This window comes from Pleurodeles waltl, chromosome 11, assembly GCF_031143425.1.
Source record: "Pleurodeles waltl isolate 20211129_DDA chromosome 11, aPleWal1.hap1.20221129, whole genome shotgun sequence".
NCBI lineage: Eukaryota > Metazoa > Chordata > Amphibia > Caudata > Salamandridae > Pleurodeles > Pleurodeles waltl.
In genome coordinates, this window is record NC_090450.1 from 408,350,056 (window position 1) to 408,365,666 (window position 15,611).

The following is a 15,611-nucleotide window of genomic DNA, read 5'->3' on the forward strand; positions in this document are numbered from 1 at the left end:
GCCTCATAACTACCTCCCCTTCGAAGAGTCTTGGATTGCACAATCCACGCAGCCACAGAGAGTCAAGTGACCCAGTAACTCGGGGCAGTAGTAGGTTAGGATCCTGGGATAGCAGATGTAAAAAAGGCCACAACCCCTTCAGTTGGGCTAATAACCCCGCTTGCCACATAGCCCTCTGAAAGGGGTTCTGCCACAAGGGCCCTCAATCTGCTTTTTCAGGCTACACATACTTTTGTTTGTCTTGTATAGCCATCTATTTTCAATACTGCAGTGTGATGTCGTGCAAGTGATGTTTTTGCTTTCCTTTGACCATTTGTAGGTGGACAGTATTGTGGCAGCTGAATATGAGCTAGAGTATCTACTGTTGGAGGGGCACTGTTATGACATCACCACAGGGCAACCTCCTCGGGGGCTTCAGTTTACACTTGGAACATCAAGGAACCCAGTCATTGTTGATACCATAGTCATGGCGAACTTGGTAAGTCGATATTCCTTTTTGCATGACCCTAGGCATAACTGCTTCTGTAGTACTTAAACCTTTAAGAGAATACCTTTGGCTGTCTTGGAATAGAGAAACTAAATTTTAGAGGTCTGCATTGTCCCTGTCTAGCACATGGTTTCAGAACATATTGCAATTGAAACAAAAACATCTTTTTCTAGAAAGGTGTTCCCTATTTAATAAGGCGCATTACTTTTTAGAGGTAACCCCCAACGCTTCTTTCTGTTACATAGATAGTGAAGGTCCTTCCTTCTAATTCTGTAAAGTAGTAATTCGTAAACAGATTTGGGATGTTAATATTTAAATCTTAGTTCTTTAAAATGGATGCATTTCAAAACTTTCTCTGTCCTTATCCTCTTTCCTTCATAGGGTTATTTCCAGTTGAAAGCGAATCCTGGAGCTTCAATTCTTCGACTCCGAAAGGGGAGGTCTGAAGATATATACAGAATTTACAGGTAAGTTGATAGAAATAGCAGTTTACAGAAACACTTTAATTTTGGTTTATTTCATGGTATCTATATTTCCATAGCACTTTTACCTATTAATATAGCACCATTGCACTTTATTAAGCTGGACTCGCTTATAGTATGGCTTTGAGTTTCTACCAATCAATTGTATCGAGTTGTTTGCCTATGGTTAGTAGAGGTTTGTGTTGTTAAAGACCTATCTTCAAATGATTTATGTTGGTTATTGTGAAAGCAAAATGAGCTTGATCCATGTAAAAGACTTTTCAGTGTTAGTTTAATTGATGGATTCAATTCCTTACCTTTGATTTTCCCCAGGCGTCAGATTGGATCCGGAAACGCTTGGTCGAGCAGTAACCCTGCGCGCTCCATTAGGTGGCTTCTTTTGGCTCTGCGTGGTGCCATTGGCCCCGGAAGTGATGTTGCGGTCACCTCTCTAGTTGCCACCCTGGTACTCGGACGTCAGTTCTTTTCTGTCCGCACCAGTTAGCGCAGATCCAGAGAGCTACCCATCTGTCACTTTTTTCAAAGTTTTTGGGAGTTTTACTTCAAGTGTGTCAAGGATGTAATTTCGAAAGGCTGGGTTCAAACTGTGTGGTGCCTGTCACTGTGCCATATTAGTTACGGACCCCCATCTCATTTGCCTCTTTTGAATTGAGTGCGACAACTACTGTAGGTCGTGCTCGGACTGCCGTGCCATGCAACCGAAGGCTGTGAGGAAGCGCTCCCTAAAGCAGCTTGCGTCCCCCAGTCGGTGACACCGGCAAGCATGACACCTCGGAGGTCTCAATCTCAGTTGAGAAAGAGGTCGCAGGACCGCTTCTGGAGCCACAAGTCCTCTTTGTCCCATTCGAGGTCCTCAGGACACTTGGGGAAGAGGCACAAATAGAAGAAGTCCAGGAGGACTTCAACTTCACCTCATCTGTCATCGGCGTTCCTGGCATGGTTCTGTGGAGCTGTTACCCAGTTCCACTCCGCACCCCCCTTCCCTCTGTTTACCGGAGCCGGATAGATACCCTCTCAGATTAAGGAATTGTTTGAGCAGGCTGAACCCTCTGGCGCGCCTTCGGGTTCCGCGGAGTTGAAGGAGGTCCCACTCCGGCAGCTTCGTCCTCAGCTCCAATGGGGTCTCATGGATCTGATTTCGATCCGGCCCCGGTTGTTTCCAGGCGACCTTCTCTGCAACCAGTCCTGACGCTCCCACTGGCCCATCCCCATTCTTACTCTGGATGATTCCGGCGCCGATTGCGCCCACAGGTGCCGGATCATTGCTTGAGCCTTATTTCACACAGTCAGGCATGGGAGAAAATTGGGAGGGGTCACTAGACCCTTTAGAACACCAGTTGGAGGGATCTTTAGAGTGGTGTGAGGAACTAGGAGAGGCCAGTGTTCTATACATCATTTCAGATACTGGCTTGCTCTCGCCCCCCATTGTGGCTACGGAGAAGGGAGCTTCCTATGCAATGGTGGAGCATAGGGCAGCGGAGGTCCTCAGCCTCAAACTGCTCTCAATGGCTGTCAAGACGAACATCTTGATGGGAAATGTTTTAGCCTGGGGCTTCTACATCTGAACTGCTTCTGACCTTTAACGAAGCACTTAGATGTCTGTAGGAAAGTACCATCTTTCTGGTATGATTGTCCCCACTTTTTGCTTGGTGTCAGTATGTGTAGTCTATAGTACACTGGGATCCCTCTAACCTAGACCCCAGTGTCCGTGCTATCTCCCCTAAGTTTAGTTGTATGGTAATTTTCACACCCCACAATTGGTAAATTGGTGCACCCATGCAAGTCCCTAGTACATGTTACTTAGGTACCCAAGCCTGCCATTGCAGCCTATGTGAAATGGTGCATGCACCTTTCTCTCCAAATATAAGGTTTGTCTTATATCATGGTCACTGCACTCTGCCCCTATGTCACCCCTAAGGTAGGCCCTAAGTGTAAAGGCACCCCTGCATGAGCAGAGGTGCCCCTACAAAACCTCCATTTCCTGGGCTTTGTAAGTGTGGGGAAGCCATCTTGTGGTATGTAGTGGACACTGGTCAACATAAGTTGTCCAATTACTACTGCTTCACTGAACCTAGCCATGTTTGGTATCAAATATGTTGGAATCACTACACCAATTCCAGTGCCAGTAGCATGATACCATCTGCTCTAGGGGTTCCCAAGGTGATCCCCAAAAGTTTGCCTGTACAGCCTTGCAGGGTCTGCATGCCAGCTCATGCTGCTGCCAACCATAGGCACTGTTATGCCCTCCTGCTGCTGAGCTTAGCTCTGGCACGGGAAGGAAGGCAGAACAAAGGGTTTCCTGTAAGATAGAGGTGTGACCACCTCTTCTTTAGAAATAGGTGTTTCTGGGCTGGGATGGGGGTGCCTATTTGCGCCACCAGTCTGCTTTGAAGGGCACATTTGTTGCCCTCTTTGCATAAACCAGTTTGCTCCAGTGGAGGAACCCCCGGCTCCCGCTATGGTGTGAAACCATTCAAAGGACATGAGAGTGACCACCCCCCTTTCCAGCTTCTCCCCTAGGGAGGTGCACAGAGCTCTACCAGGTGGTCACTTTACTCTGCCATCTTGGAAATAAGATGAGCAGAGGCCCCTGGGAGCATCGCGCTTGTTAGTCCACCTGGGTGATGTCCCTGACACCCCCCTCTGATAGGTGAGTCCCTACAGAAATGTCCAACCCCCTTCCTGGGTTACTTAAGGGCTCCCCTGAGGTTGGAGCCCTAGATTCGTCTGCAAGACTGCAGGAACCGTCTGCAAGTCTCTGCAGGATACTTCTGCAACCTGGATATCGCAACCTCTGCTGTTCTTTGCTGAAACTAAGAGCAAGACTGTAACCAGTAGGAGGGCTGCCTCTGCAACTTTGTTTCCAAGTTCAGAAAGTCTTCTGCAACCCCCATGGCCGCGCATCCTCAAAAGTCACAGGGACTCTGCCTACAATTAGGAAAGCAAGAAGTAATCTCCCTTGGAATGAAGGAGTCACTCCCCTGCATCAGCAGACACTTCAACAGTGACAACCAGTGTGTTGATCCTGCTGTCCCATGGATCTCTTCAAGGCTTTACAACACAGGTGGCAGTCCTGTTGCTCTCCAGAGGTCTGAAGTATCTTCCTTGCAACTGAGAAGTCTGTGATCCCTCACTGGAGCTGCTTGGCCAGAGCCCCTGTGCACCACACCTGTTTGTTGTTGACAAGGCTTGTTGGCTCTCCAGCCCAGAGATGTCCTAGGTCCAAGAAGCCCCAGTCTCTAGTACTATACAGCTCCAAGAACGACCCTAAGCACTTGGGTTCCCTTTTGTAGGTACTTCACTGTTCTGGGTATGCCTGCCTGGGTGCACTATCCAATCTCCCTTTATCAGTTTCCTCAAGGTCCCCTGGGAAGTGCCCTAAAACACACAAATTCCAGCCGTGACTCCCCCATATTATCCTATGGTCACTGACCCAGGGTTACAACTCTGCACATGGGGAATCTTACCTACTTACCTTTGGGGTTTTAGTACTTTCACCTTCCTAAGAGTCCTTGGGCGGTAGGGTGGCTTGAAAGTGATTTTCACATTTCATTTTTTTTTAGTATATATAACTGTAACAAGGCGGATTTATCACCAAACTTTCACCTATTATTGGAAATCCTCAGTCAGACTGACTAACGGTTCCATCATTACAACAATATATCTTTGTAAAGCGCTCAACCCAATCCTGCGAAGGAATGACAACATCTATGTATGTGTTAGTCTTTAAGAAAAGGTTTGTTTATAATCTTCCAGAACAAGTAGAAATCTTTATGTTCGATGGCATCTGTCGCTGTAGATACGCATGTTCTGCAATAGCTCGCCATCTGGTGTTGGGCCGGAGTGTTACAAGTTGTTTTTCTTCGAAGAAGTCTTTCGAGTCACGGGACCGAGTGACTCCTCCTTTTGTCTCCATTGCGCATGGGCGTCGACTCCATCTTCGATTGTTTTTTTTCCGCCATCGGGTTCGGACGTGTTCCTGTCGCTCCGAGTTTCGGAACGGAAAATTAGCTAATTTCGGAAGATTTTCGTCGGTATTGTTGCGTTCGGGATCGGCGTACTTAGATTCCACACCGCATCGAAGATCGAAGAGCTCCGGTGCCCTTCGGGGTAGTTTTTCGATCCTCCGTCGGGGCCTGGTCGGCCCGACCGCGTGCTGAAGAACGCCGATGGAACGGACCCCGTTCCGTTTCTGCCCCAAATGCCACAATAAATACCCCTACACAGACCAACACTTGGTCTGCAACCTGTGCCTGTCACCTGAGCACAGCGAAGACACCTGCGAGGCCTGTCGTGCGTTCCGGTCCCGAAAAACACTCCGAGACCGTCGAGCCAGAAGACTTCAAATGGCGTCCGCACCGACAGCCCAACGGGAGTTCGAGGAACAGGAAGAAGAAGGTACCTTCTCGATCCAAGACTCAGACTCCGAAGGATTCGACGATACACAAACCGTTAGTAAGACGTCGAAAACCACACAAAGAAACATTTACAAGGCCCAGGGGACGCCACTGCCACCAGGCCATGGCTCAACCCATAAATTCGGTGACCGACCGTCGGCACCGAAAAAGGCCCAAACAGTGCCGAGATCGTCCGACTCCGGTCGAGACACCGGCACGCAGCCTTCTCGGGACCGAGAAAGTGCTGGAGACAAGCCTCGACACCGAGATGCCGGTGTGGACACGGCTCGACGCCGAGACAGCGGCACCGAAACAGATCGACGCCGAGAGGTTTCGGCCCCGAAAAGGAAAAAAGTCACCTCGGAGCCGAAAAAACACGCAGACAAAGTTTCGACGCCGAAACAAACTGCAAGCGACCCAGCTTCAGGCTCTTATACAGAAGAGCACTCGCTAACCTCCCAAATGCAAAAGCATAGGTTTGAGGAAGAGCTACAAGCAACTGATGTGGACCATACGCAAAAGCGTATCTTCATTCAGCAGGGGACAGGAAAAATAAGCACCCTTCCCCCCATTAGGAGAAAGAGAAGGTTGGAGTTCCAGACGGAACAAGCACCACAACCAAAAGTGGTGAAAAGAGTTACACCACCACCCTCTCCTCCGCCCGTGATTAACGTTTCACCAGCACAAACTCCATCTCACTCCCCAGCTCACACCACCATGAGCCAGGGTGACCAAGATCAGGACGCATGGGACCTATACGACGCCCCAGTGTCAGATAACAGCCCGGAGGCATACCCTACAAAGCCATCTCCACCAGAAGACAGCACCGCGTACTCTCAGGTGGTGGCTAGAGCAGCACAATTTCATAACGTAAGCCTCCACTCAGAACAGGTCGAGGATGATTTCTTGTTCAACACACTCTCCTCCACCCACAGCTCCTACCAAAGCCTGCCTATGCTCCCTGGTATGCTCCGGCACGCAAAAGACATATTTAAGGAGCCGGTCAAAAGTAGGGCAATCACACCAAGGGTGGAAAAAAAGTATAAGCCGCCTCCTACGGACCCGGTTTTCATCACTACACAGCTGCCACCAGACTCTGTTGTTGTAGGAGCAGCTAGGAAAAGGGCCAACTCTCACACATCTGGAGATGCACCACCCCCAGATAAAGAAAGCCGCAAGTTCGATGCAGCTGGTAAGAGAGTCGCAGCACAAGCTGCAAACCAGTGGCGCATCGCGAACTCCCAGGCACTACTTGCGCGCTATGACAGAGCCCACTGGGACGAGATGCAACATCTCATTGAACATCTGCCCAAGGACTTCCAAAATAGGGCAAAACAAGTGGTTGAGGAGGGACAGACCATCTCCAACAACCAGATACGTTCCTCCATGGACGCTGCAGATACAGCTGCACGGACAATTAATACATCTGTAACTATCAGAAGGCATGCATGGCTCCGAACGTCTGGATTTAAACCAGAGATTCAACAAGCAGTTCTCAATATGCCTTTTAATGAAAAAGAACTGTTCGGTCCAGAAGTGGACACAGCGATTGAGAAACTCAAAAAAGATACGGACACTGCCAAAGCCATGGGCGCACTCTACTCCCCGCAGAGCAGAGGGAATTACAGCACATTCCGTAAAACGCCCTTTCGAGGGGGGTTTCGGGGTCAAAGCACACAAGCCAGCACCTCACAAGCAACACCGTCCACTTACCAGGGACAGTATAGAGGAGGTTTTCGGGGACAATATAGAGGAGGGCAATTCCCTAGGAATAGAGGGAGATTTCAAAGCCCCAAAACCCCTACTACTAAACAATGACTCACATGTCACTCACCCCCTCCACACAACACCAGTGGGGGGAAGAATAGGTCATTATTACAAAGCATGGGAGGAAATCACTACAGACACTTGGGTTCTAGCAATTATCCAACATGGTTATTGCATAGAATTTCTACAATTCCCTCCAAACATACCACCAAAAGCACAAAATTTAACAACACACCATTCCAATCTCCTGGAGATAGAAGTGCAGGCACTATTGCAAAAGAATGCAATCGAATTAGTGCCAAACACACAAATAAACACAGGAGTTTACTCACTGTACTTTCTGATACCAAAGAAGGACAAAACGCTGAGACCAATCCTAGACCTCAGAGTAGTGAACACTTTCATCAAATCAGACCACTTCCACATGGTCACACTACAAGAAGTATTGCCATTGCTAAAACTACACGACTACATGGCAACTTTAGACCTCAAGGATGCTTATTTCCATATACCAATACACCCATCGCACAGGAAATACCTAAGGTTTGTATTCAAAGGAATACATTACCAATTCAAGGTACTGCCTTTCGGATTAACAACCGCACCAAGAGTCTTTACCAAATGTCTAGCGGTAGTCGCTGCACACATAAGAAGGCAGCAAATACATGTGTTCCCATATTTGGACGACTGGCTAATCAAGGCCCATTCGTTCATACAGTGCTCAAATCACACAAATCAGATCATACAAACCCTCTTCAAACTCGGGTTCACCGTCAATTTCACAAAATCCAAAATTCTGCCACGCAAGGTACAACAATACCTGGGAGCCATAATAGACACATCAAAGGGAGTAGCCACTCCAAGTCCACAAAGAATTCAAAATTTCAACACCATCATACAACGCATGTATCCAACACAAAAGATACAGGCAAAGATGGTATTACAACTCCTAGGCATGATGTCATCATGCATAGCCATTGTCCCAAACGCAAGACTGCACATGAGGCCCTTACAACAATGCCTAGCATCACAGTGGTCTCAAGCACAGGGTCACCATCTAGATCTGGTGTTAATAGACCGCCAAACTTACCTCTCGCTTCTGTGGTGGAACAACATAAATTTAAACAAGGGGCGGCCTTTCCAAGACCCAGTGCCACAATACGTAATAACAACAGATGCTTCCATGACAGGGTGGGGAGCACACCTCGATCAACACAGCATACAAGGACAATGGAACGTACATCAAACAAAACTGCATATCAATCACCTAGAACTTCTAGCAGTTTTTCAAGCACTAAAAGCTTTCCAACCAATAATAGTTCACAAATACATTCTCGTCAAAACAGACAACATGACAACAATGTATTATCTAAACAAGCAGGGAGGGACGCACTCCACGCAGTTAAGCCTGCTAGCACAAAAAATTTGGCATTGGGCAATTCACAACCAAATTCGCCTAATTGCACAGTTTATACCAGGGATACAAAATCAACTCGCAGACAATCTCTCTCGAGATCACCAACAAGTCCACGAATGGGAAATTCACCCCCAAATTCTGAACACTTATTTCAAACTCTGGGGAACACCTCAGATAGACTTGTTTGCGACAAGGGAGAACGCAAAATGCCAAAACTTCGCATCCAGGTACCCACACAAACAATCCCAAGGCAATGCCCTATGGATGAACTGGTCAGGGATATTTGCTTACGCTTTTCCTCCTCTCCCTCTCCTTCCTTACCTGGTAAACAAACTCGGTCAAAGCAAACTCAAACTCATATTGATAGCACCAACTTGGGCAAGGCAACCCTGGTACACAACGCTGCTAGACCTATCAGTGGTACCCTGCATCAAATTGCCCAACAGGCCAGATCTGTTGACACAGCACAACCAAAAGATCAGACACCCAGATCCAGCATCGCTGAATCTAGCAATCTGGCTCCTGAAATCCTAGAATTCGGGCACTTACAACTTACCCAAGAATGTATGGAAGTCATAAAACAAGCAAGAAGGCCATCCACCAGGCACTGCTATGCAAGTAAATGGAAGAGGTTTGTTTGCTACTGCCATATTAATCAAATACAACCATTACACACAACTCCAGAACATGTAGTGGGTTACTTGCTTCACTTACAAAAATCTAACCTAGCTTTCTCTTCCATTAAGATTCACCTTGCAGCAATATCTGCATACCTGCAGACTACCTATTCAACTTCCCTATATAGAATACCAGTCATTAAAGCATTCATGGAGGGCCTTAGGAGAATTATACCACCAAGAACACTACCTGTTCCTTCATGGAACCTAAATGTTGTCCTAACTAGACTTATGGGTCCACCTTTTGAACCCATGCACTCCTGCGACATACAGTTCCTAACCTGGAAGGTGGCATTTCTCATCGCCATTACTTCCCTGAGAAGAGTAAGCGAGATTCAGGCGTTTACTATACAGGAACCTTTTATACAACTACACAAAAATAAAGTCGTCCTAAGGACCAATCCTAAATTTTTGCCAAAGGTTATTTCACCGTTCCATCTAAATCAAACAGTGGAACTTCCAGTGTTCTTTCCACAGCCAGATACCGTAGCTGAAAGGGCACTACATACATTAGATGTCAAAAGAGCATTGATGTATTACATTGACAGAACAAAGAACATCAGAAAGACTAAACAACTCTTTATTGCATTTCAAAAACCTCATGCAGGAAACCCAATTTCAAAACAAGGTATAGCCAGATGGATAGTTAAATGCATCCAAATCTGCTACCTTAAAGCTAAACGACAGCTGCCCATTACACCAAGGGCACACTCAACCAGAAAGAAAGGTGCTACCATGGCCTTTCTAGGAAACATCCCAATGCAAGAAATATGTAAGGCAGCCACATGGTCTACGCCTCACACATTCACCAAGCACTACTGTGTAGACGTGTTATCCGCACAACAAGCCACAGTAGGTCAAGCCGTATTAAGGACATTATTTCAAACTACTTCCACTCCTACAGGCTGATCCACCGCTTTTGGGGAAATAACTGCTTACTAGTCTATGCAGAACATGCGTATCTACAGCGACAGATGCCATCGAACTGAAAATGTCACTTACCCAGTGTACATCTGTTCGTGGCATCAGTCGCAGTAGATTCGCATGTGCCCACCCGCCTCCCCGGGAGCCTGTAGCAGTTTGGAAGTTACCTTCAATTATTTATATATGTATCATCTCAACCTTAAATAGGTGCATACTTAGTCACTCCATTGCATGGGCACTATTACTACAATTCAACTCCTACCTCACCCTCTGCGGGGAAAAACAATCGAAGATGGAGTCGACGCCCATGCGCAATGGAGACAAAAGGAGGAGTCACTCGGTCCCGTGACTCGAAAGACTTCTTCGAAGAAAAACAACTTGTAACACTCCGGCCCAACACCAGATGGCGAGCTATTGCAGAACATGCGAATCTACTGCGACTGATGCCACGAACAGATGTACACTGGGTAAGTGACATTTTCATTAGACTAGCTGTGTGTAATTTTTCCCAAGCTTCAGCTCTGAGACCATTTTCCCCTCTGAGCAGTGGCCTGTTTATACTTGTGTTTGCAGAATCTCACCAACCCCTTATCTAGGGGAGCATGTGTAGGAGGCTGGCCTGGTTTGTAGTGGGTACCTTGAGTACTTACACCTTATACCAGGATACTTTGTTGCAGTTACAGCAATTCTTGGAGCAGGCTGCGGTTGATCCGAGGTCAGAGGAGGCTGAAGTTGTTGCAGAGGATTCCTGAAGGAAACTTGCAAGAAGAATCTGAGGAGAACCCACAGGAGAGACCCTAAATAGCCCTGAGAGGGGGATTGGCTACCTTATCAGGTATGGACCTATCAGGAGGGGTCTCTGACATCACCTGCTGGCACTGGCCACTCAGAAAGCAAGATGGCTGAAGTCTGGGACACACAGGAGGAGCTCTGGGCACCACCCCTAGGGTGGTGATGGACAGGGGAGTGGTTACTCCCCTTTCCTTTTGTCCAGTTTCGTGCCAGAGCAGGGGACAAGGGGTCCCTGAACCGGTGTAGACTGGCTTATTTAAGGAGGGCACCATCTGTGCCCTTCAAAACATTTACAGAGGCTGGGGGAGGCTACCCCTCCCCAGCCTGTAACACCTATTTCCAAAGGGAGAGGGTGTAACACCCTGCTCTCAGAGGAAATGCTTTGTTCTGCCTTCCCGGGACTGGGCTGCCCAGACCCAGGAGGGCAGAACCCTGTCTGTGAGGTGGCAGCAGCTGTAGCTGCAGTGCAAGCCTCAGAGAGCTGGTTTGGTAGTACTGGGGGTCCTTAGTGGAGCCCCCAGGATGCATGGAATTGGCTCCCCAATACCAGATTTGGAATGGGAGACAATTCCATGATCTTAGACATGTTACATGGCCATATTCGGAGTTACCATTGTGAAGCTGCATATAGGTATTGACCTATATGTAGTGCACGTGTGTAATGGTGTCCCCGCACTCACAAAGTCCAGGGAAATGGCCCTGAACTATGTGGGGGCACCTTTGCTACTGCAAGGGTGCCCTCACACTTAGTAACTTTGCACCTAACATTCAGCAAGTGAAGGTTAGACATATAGGTGACTTATAGGTTGGTTAAGTGCAGTGAAAATGGCTGTGAAATAACGTGTGCGTTATTTCACTCAGGCTGCAATGGCAGGCCTGTGCAAGGGTTTCTGTGAGCTCCCTACAGGTGGCAAAAGAAATGCTGCAGCCCATATGGATCTCCTGGAACCCCAATGCCCTGGGTACCAAGGTACCACATACTAGGTACTTATAAGGGTGGTCCAGTGTGCCAATTGAAATTGGTAAATTAAGTCAATAGCCTACAGTGACAAATTTAAAAGCAGAGAGAGCATAAGCACTGAAGTTCTGATGAGCAAAGCCTCAGTGACACAGTTAAGCACTACAAAGACACACATTCGGCCATAAACTATGAGCACTTGGGTCCTGACCAGCAGAATCCCAATGAGACAGGCAAAAACATACTGACATACAGGTATAAATGGGGTCACATGCTAAAGAAGATGTTACTTTCCTACAGCATGTTTTAGAGCATGCATAAGGTTTCTATGTGATTTAGAGCAGTTTCTGTCAAACCTCCTGTGCAGCGTAAGGTCCCCCTCCTTCCTACTGAGAGTGGTGAGGAGATTGGCGGTTGTCTGGCAGATTTCCTCAAATGCATTTAACATGATTTTAGGATTGAGCTCATCGTTTAAACAAGCTAGTACTTGGCCCTCATTTATTTTTAGCAATTCCTCTAACATGGTGAGAATCTTTTGTAGCCCACTTATGTAAGATCCCCTTGTTTGGATTTTGTTAGTGAAGAGTTAAGAGCTGCCACCTGCTAATGCCTGTAATAAAATGGAAACATAGAGTGTAATGGTCACTTAGGCAATTTTGTAAGATTGTGAAATCAATGGTCTTTGGCCTGTGAGAGTGAGGGAGTGCAATAAAATTAATAAGGCTACCTTTGGCTCTACCCGGGAAATAAATAAGTTCTGTATTAAGGTGTCTGCTGAGCCCAAGCATTAAATACAGAGACATCTTATACAGTATTACATTGAATAGATACCCACAGGAAGTGTGCTCAAAGGGAGAGGGGTCCTCACTATCACACCTTGTTTGCCTACATACTGCCGAATCTGACACTGGACATAATCCACTATTATAATTGCCTCCCTCCATTATAAAGTACCCTAATCTAAGGTCACCCACGAAGTGGCTAAGCATTGGTTCCAGTGAGGTTGCAGTATTCACTGTGTTCATTATGAAATTGTTGTGATAAGTTTACAATAACAAGAACCTGCCTCAGTTCAAACTGGATAAATAGAATTTGAAAGTGGGGAGAATCCAAATAAGTTTTAATAATCCTTTTTTTGAAAGGAAGCTGATATTAGCATTAAGAGGCCATCTTTGTGATGGCCACCTCTAGAACTTTCTGTTGGTGTATGAATTGAGAAGAACCTGTCAATGTGTACTATATTCCTAGATCTGATACTGTTCAAGGGCGGCGAGAGAGAAGTGCAGTTAAAGTAGCAGCACTTTGCCAACTATATGACTTTGGACGGTGCACAAGTGCAAGGTTTTGTCCAACATGTTAAATACATTATAGGAGCAAATTAAACAATATTATGTAGTACGTGCGATTTAGTGAAAAATTAGATTTAAGAGAACTCCCACTCAGTTTTCTTACAATGTTTGAAGGTTCTGTGAATCTACCCTTGCAACCCCACCATGATCCCCTTTACCATGTTGTCACAACACGTTTGAATTGCAGTACCTTTTCCTTTGCTGTCTCCTCTCTTTGGAAGAGGCTTTTTATTAAATTTAGATCCTTTATTATTTTTTCAAAAACTTCTTCTAGACATTTGTTTGCTAGACTTAATAATGAACACTTTTGTATTGCCTCTGAATAAGGATGTTAAGGTCACACAGATGGGTTATCCTGTCTCAATACAACCTCAACAAGATTAGAGCATCCTTTGTGTAACCAGGCTTTGACCAGGTCCACAGGACATAAGATTTTGGCTAAAAACTGTCTTTTGAAGGTTGTACTCTTGGTAAATATGCCACAGAGGGAGCCTATTTAATGTGTGTTTACCTTTTAATGTATGTAACATACCCCTATTACTGTCTCTTAAAACTGGCAGCCATGGTTGATCTATTTATTGAAATGTAGTGGAAATTCCATGTGTCACACTTCATACAAGCACATTTCTGTCTGATAGAGGCAGTGAGATTATAGAAAAGACTTTGATTTTTAGGTGCTGTGTCCTTCCATAGAATACTGAAGTGGGCTCTTGGTCCAAGCATATGCTTAGAAAGAGGTGGAGCTCTTAACTGTCTTAAGAAGACGATCAAGATTCTTTCCTTTTTTTCCCATTTTCTCTGTGAACTTGTAAAGCTTTTCACTTTTAATGGGGTTGAGAAAGTGTCTGGAGTATGAATGAATGAATGAATCTTTTATTGCCTGATTAATTAGAATCATTACAACTTATTAAAACAAAGGTAAAAATATAAAATAAACAGCAAATGAAAATGCCCTTCCGATGCCAAAACTGATGCCTAGTCATAACACCTCCTATAAATACCATAAAGTACTATAATGCCCAGAGGATTGCCCCAACCTAGGGGCCTCAGATGTTAACCACAAGCTTTTACACATGTAAATACCCATAATACAACCTACTGCGAGCGCCAACCATTTGTTCGCCTGTTGGCCCAGACCCGTTACCAAAATCCTAGACCATTAGGTGACGGGGGATGCCTTGGGCGGCAGGAGCCATCTCGTCAGAGCCGTTTCTTTGAGGGGCCCGCCCTCCACAGGTACCCTTGCTAGTTTGGCTCCTTGCCTGGCATAAGGCTGAACACAGCTTATGAAAGAATTTTCCAAAACGGGCTTGATCCATGAGGACTACTGCGGTAAAAATAAGGCTTAGGGCTTCTTTGCATGTTCTCACCCCATGTTTCAAGAACAGAGGTTTTAACAGGTGGCGCCATTCAGACCCAGACAGGGGCAACAACAGACAAGATGTTTTATTGATTCTGTGTGGTATTTACACAGCAAGCATTCATGCATGTGCCCTTGTGCAGTTTTCCACTTCCATCGGTGTTCCCAGGCAGGTAAGGTTAGAACGCGCATCTGGAGGATGTTCTGGAACGCTCGATCTCTTGCGGGGCTTTTAGGTAGGGCTGGCCTTTGGTAGTTGCATACGATTCATGCAGGCCATCAGCTCCACAGATATCCCTAACTGTTAGGACGTCTTTGGCTCTTGAAGCTTGCACACCAAGCAATTTCAGTTTTTTCTTCAAAACCGCTTTCGTGATGGCAGGGTCTGTGGAATAGGAAGGGGCCAGATTAAACTGTTCCTCAGCCTTTGATAGATAGATGGCCCAAATGCATGTTTTATTTTTTTTAATTACTTTCAAAGCCCCCCTAAGGCTACAATCCTCTGCCCTAATGACACTTTGGTAAAAGTTTATCATATCTATTTTGCACAAGTCCATGCATATTATATCTAGTTCCAAACGTATCCCTGCATGCCTTATTTATCTGGGGATCTTAAGGATCCTTTTGTAGACAATCATCTGGGCATTTTCTATAGTGACAGTCAATTTGCCCGGGTGAAGCCAAGTGGCCATAAGTAATTGAGGGTAGTAGTTTTGCTCTTATCACCCTCCCTAAGGCTTCGAATGTGGGTGCCTTGACCCGTTGATGGAGTTTTGCTAATACGTGGGAGATTTTTACTGCTTTAGAGGTCAGTGCTGCTACCTGATGAGTTATTCTCCCCGTATTTGATAGCCAGACCCCCAAGTAATGATATTTATCTTCCAGCTCTATACTTAGAGGACTGAGTTTCCATATTCTATACAAATCTTTCGACTGAATGCTAAAAACCAGAACTTAAGTTTTTTCTGCATTTGCTTTCAAAGCATTTCTTTCATTGTAGT

At 46.1% G+C, this 15,611-nt stretch overlaps 1 protein-coding gene across 3 annotated transcripts in view; it reads left to right on the plus strand.

The window, feature by feature from the left end:
- Positions 1-15,611, plus strand: part of UGGT1 (UDP-glucose glycoprotein glucosyltransferase 1) — a 1,185,714-nt gene that overhangs the window by 845,071 nt on the left and 325,032 nt on the right. For all 3 annotated transcript variants that reach the window (XM_069213734.1, XM_069213736.1, XM_069213735.1), the window contains 2 exons: positions 320-478; positions 869-954. In XM_069213734.1, the coding sequence (XP_069069835.1) occupies positions 320-478; positions 869-954 (245 nt within the window). The remainder of the gene's footprint in view (positions 1-319; positions 479-868; positions 955-15,611) is intronic.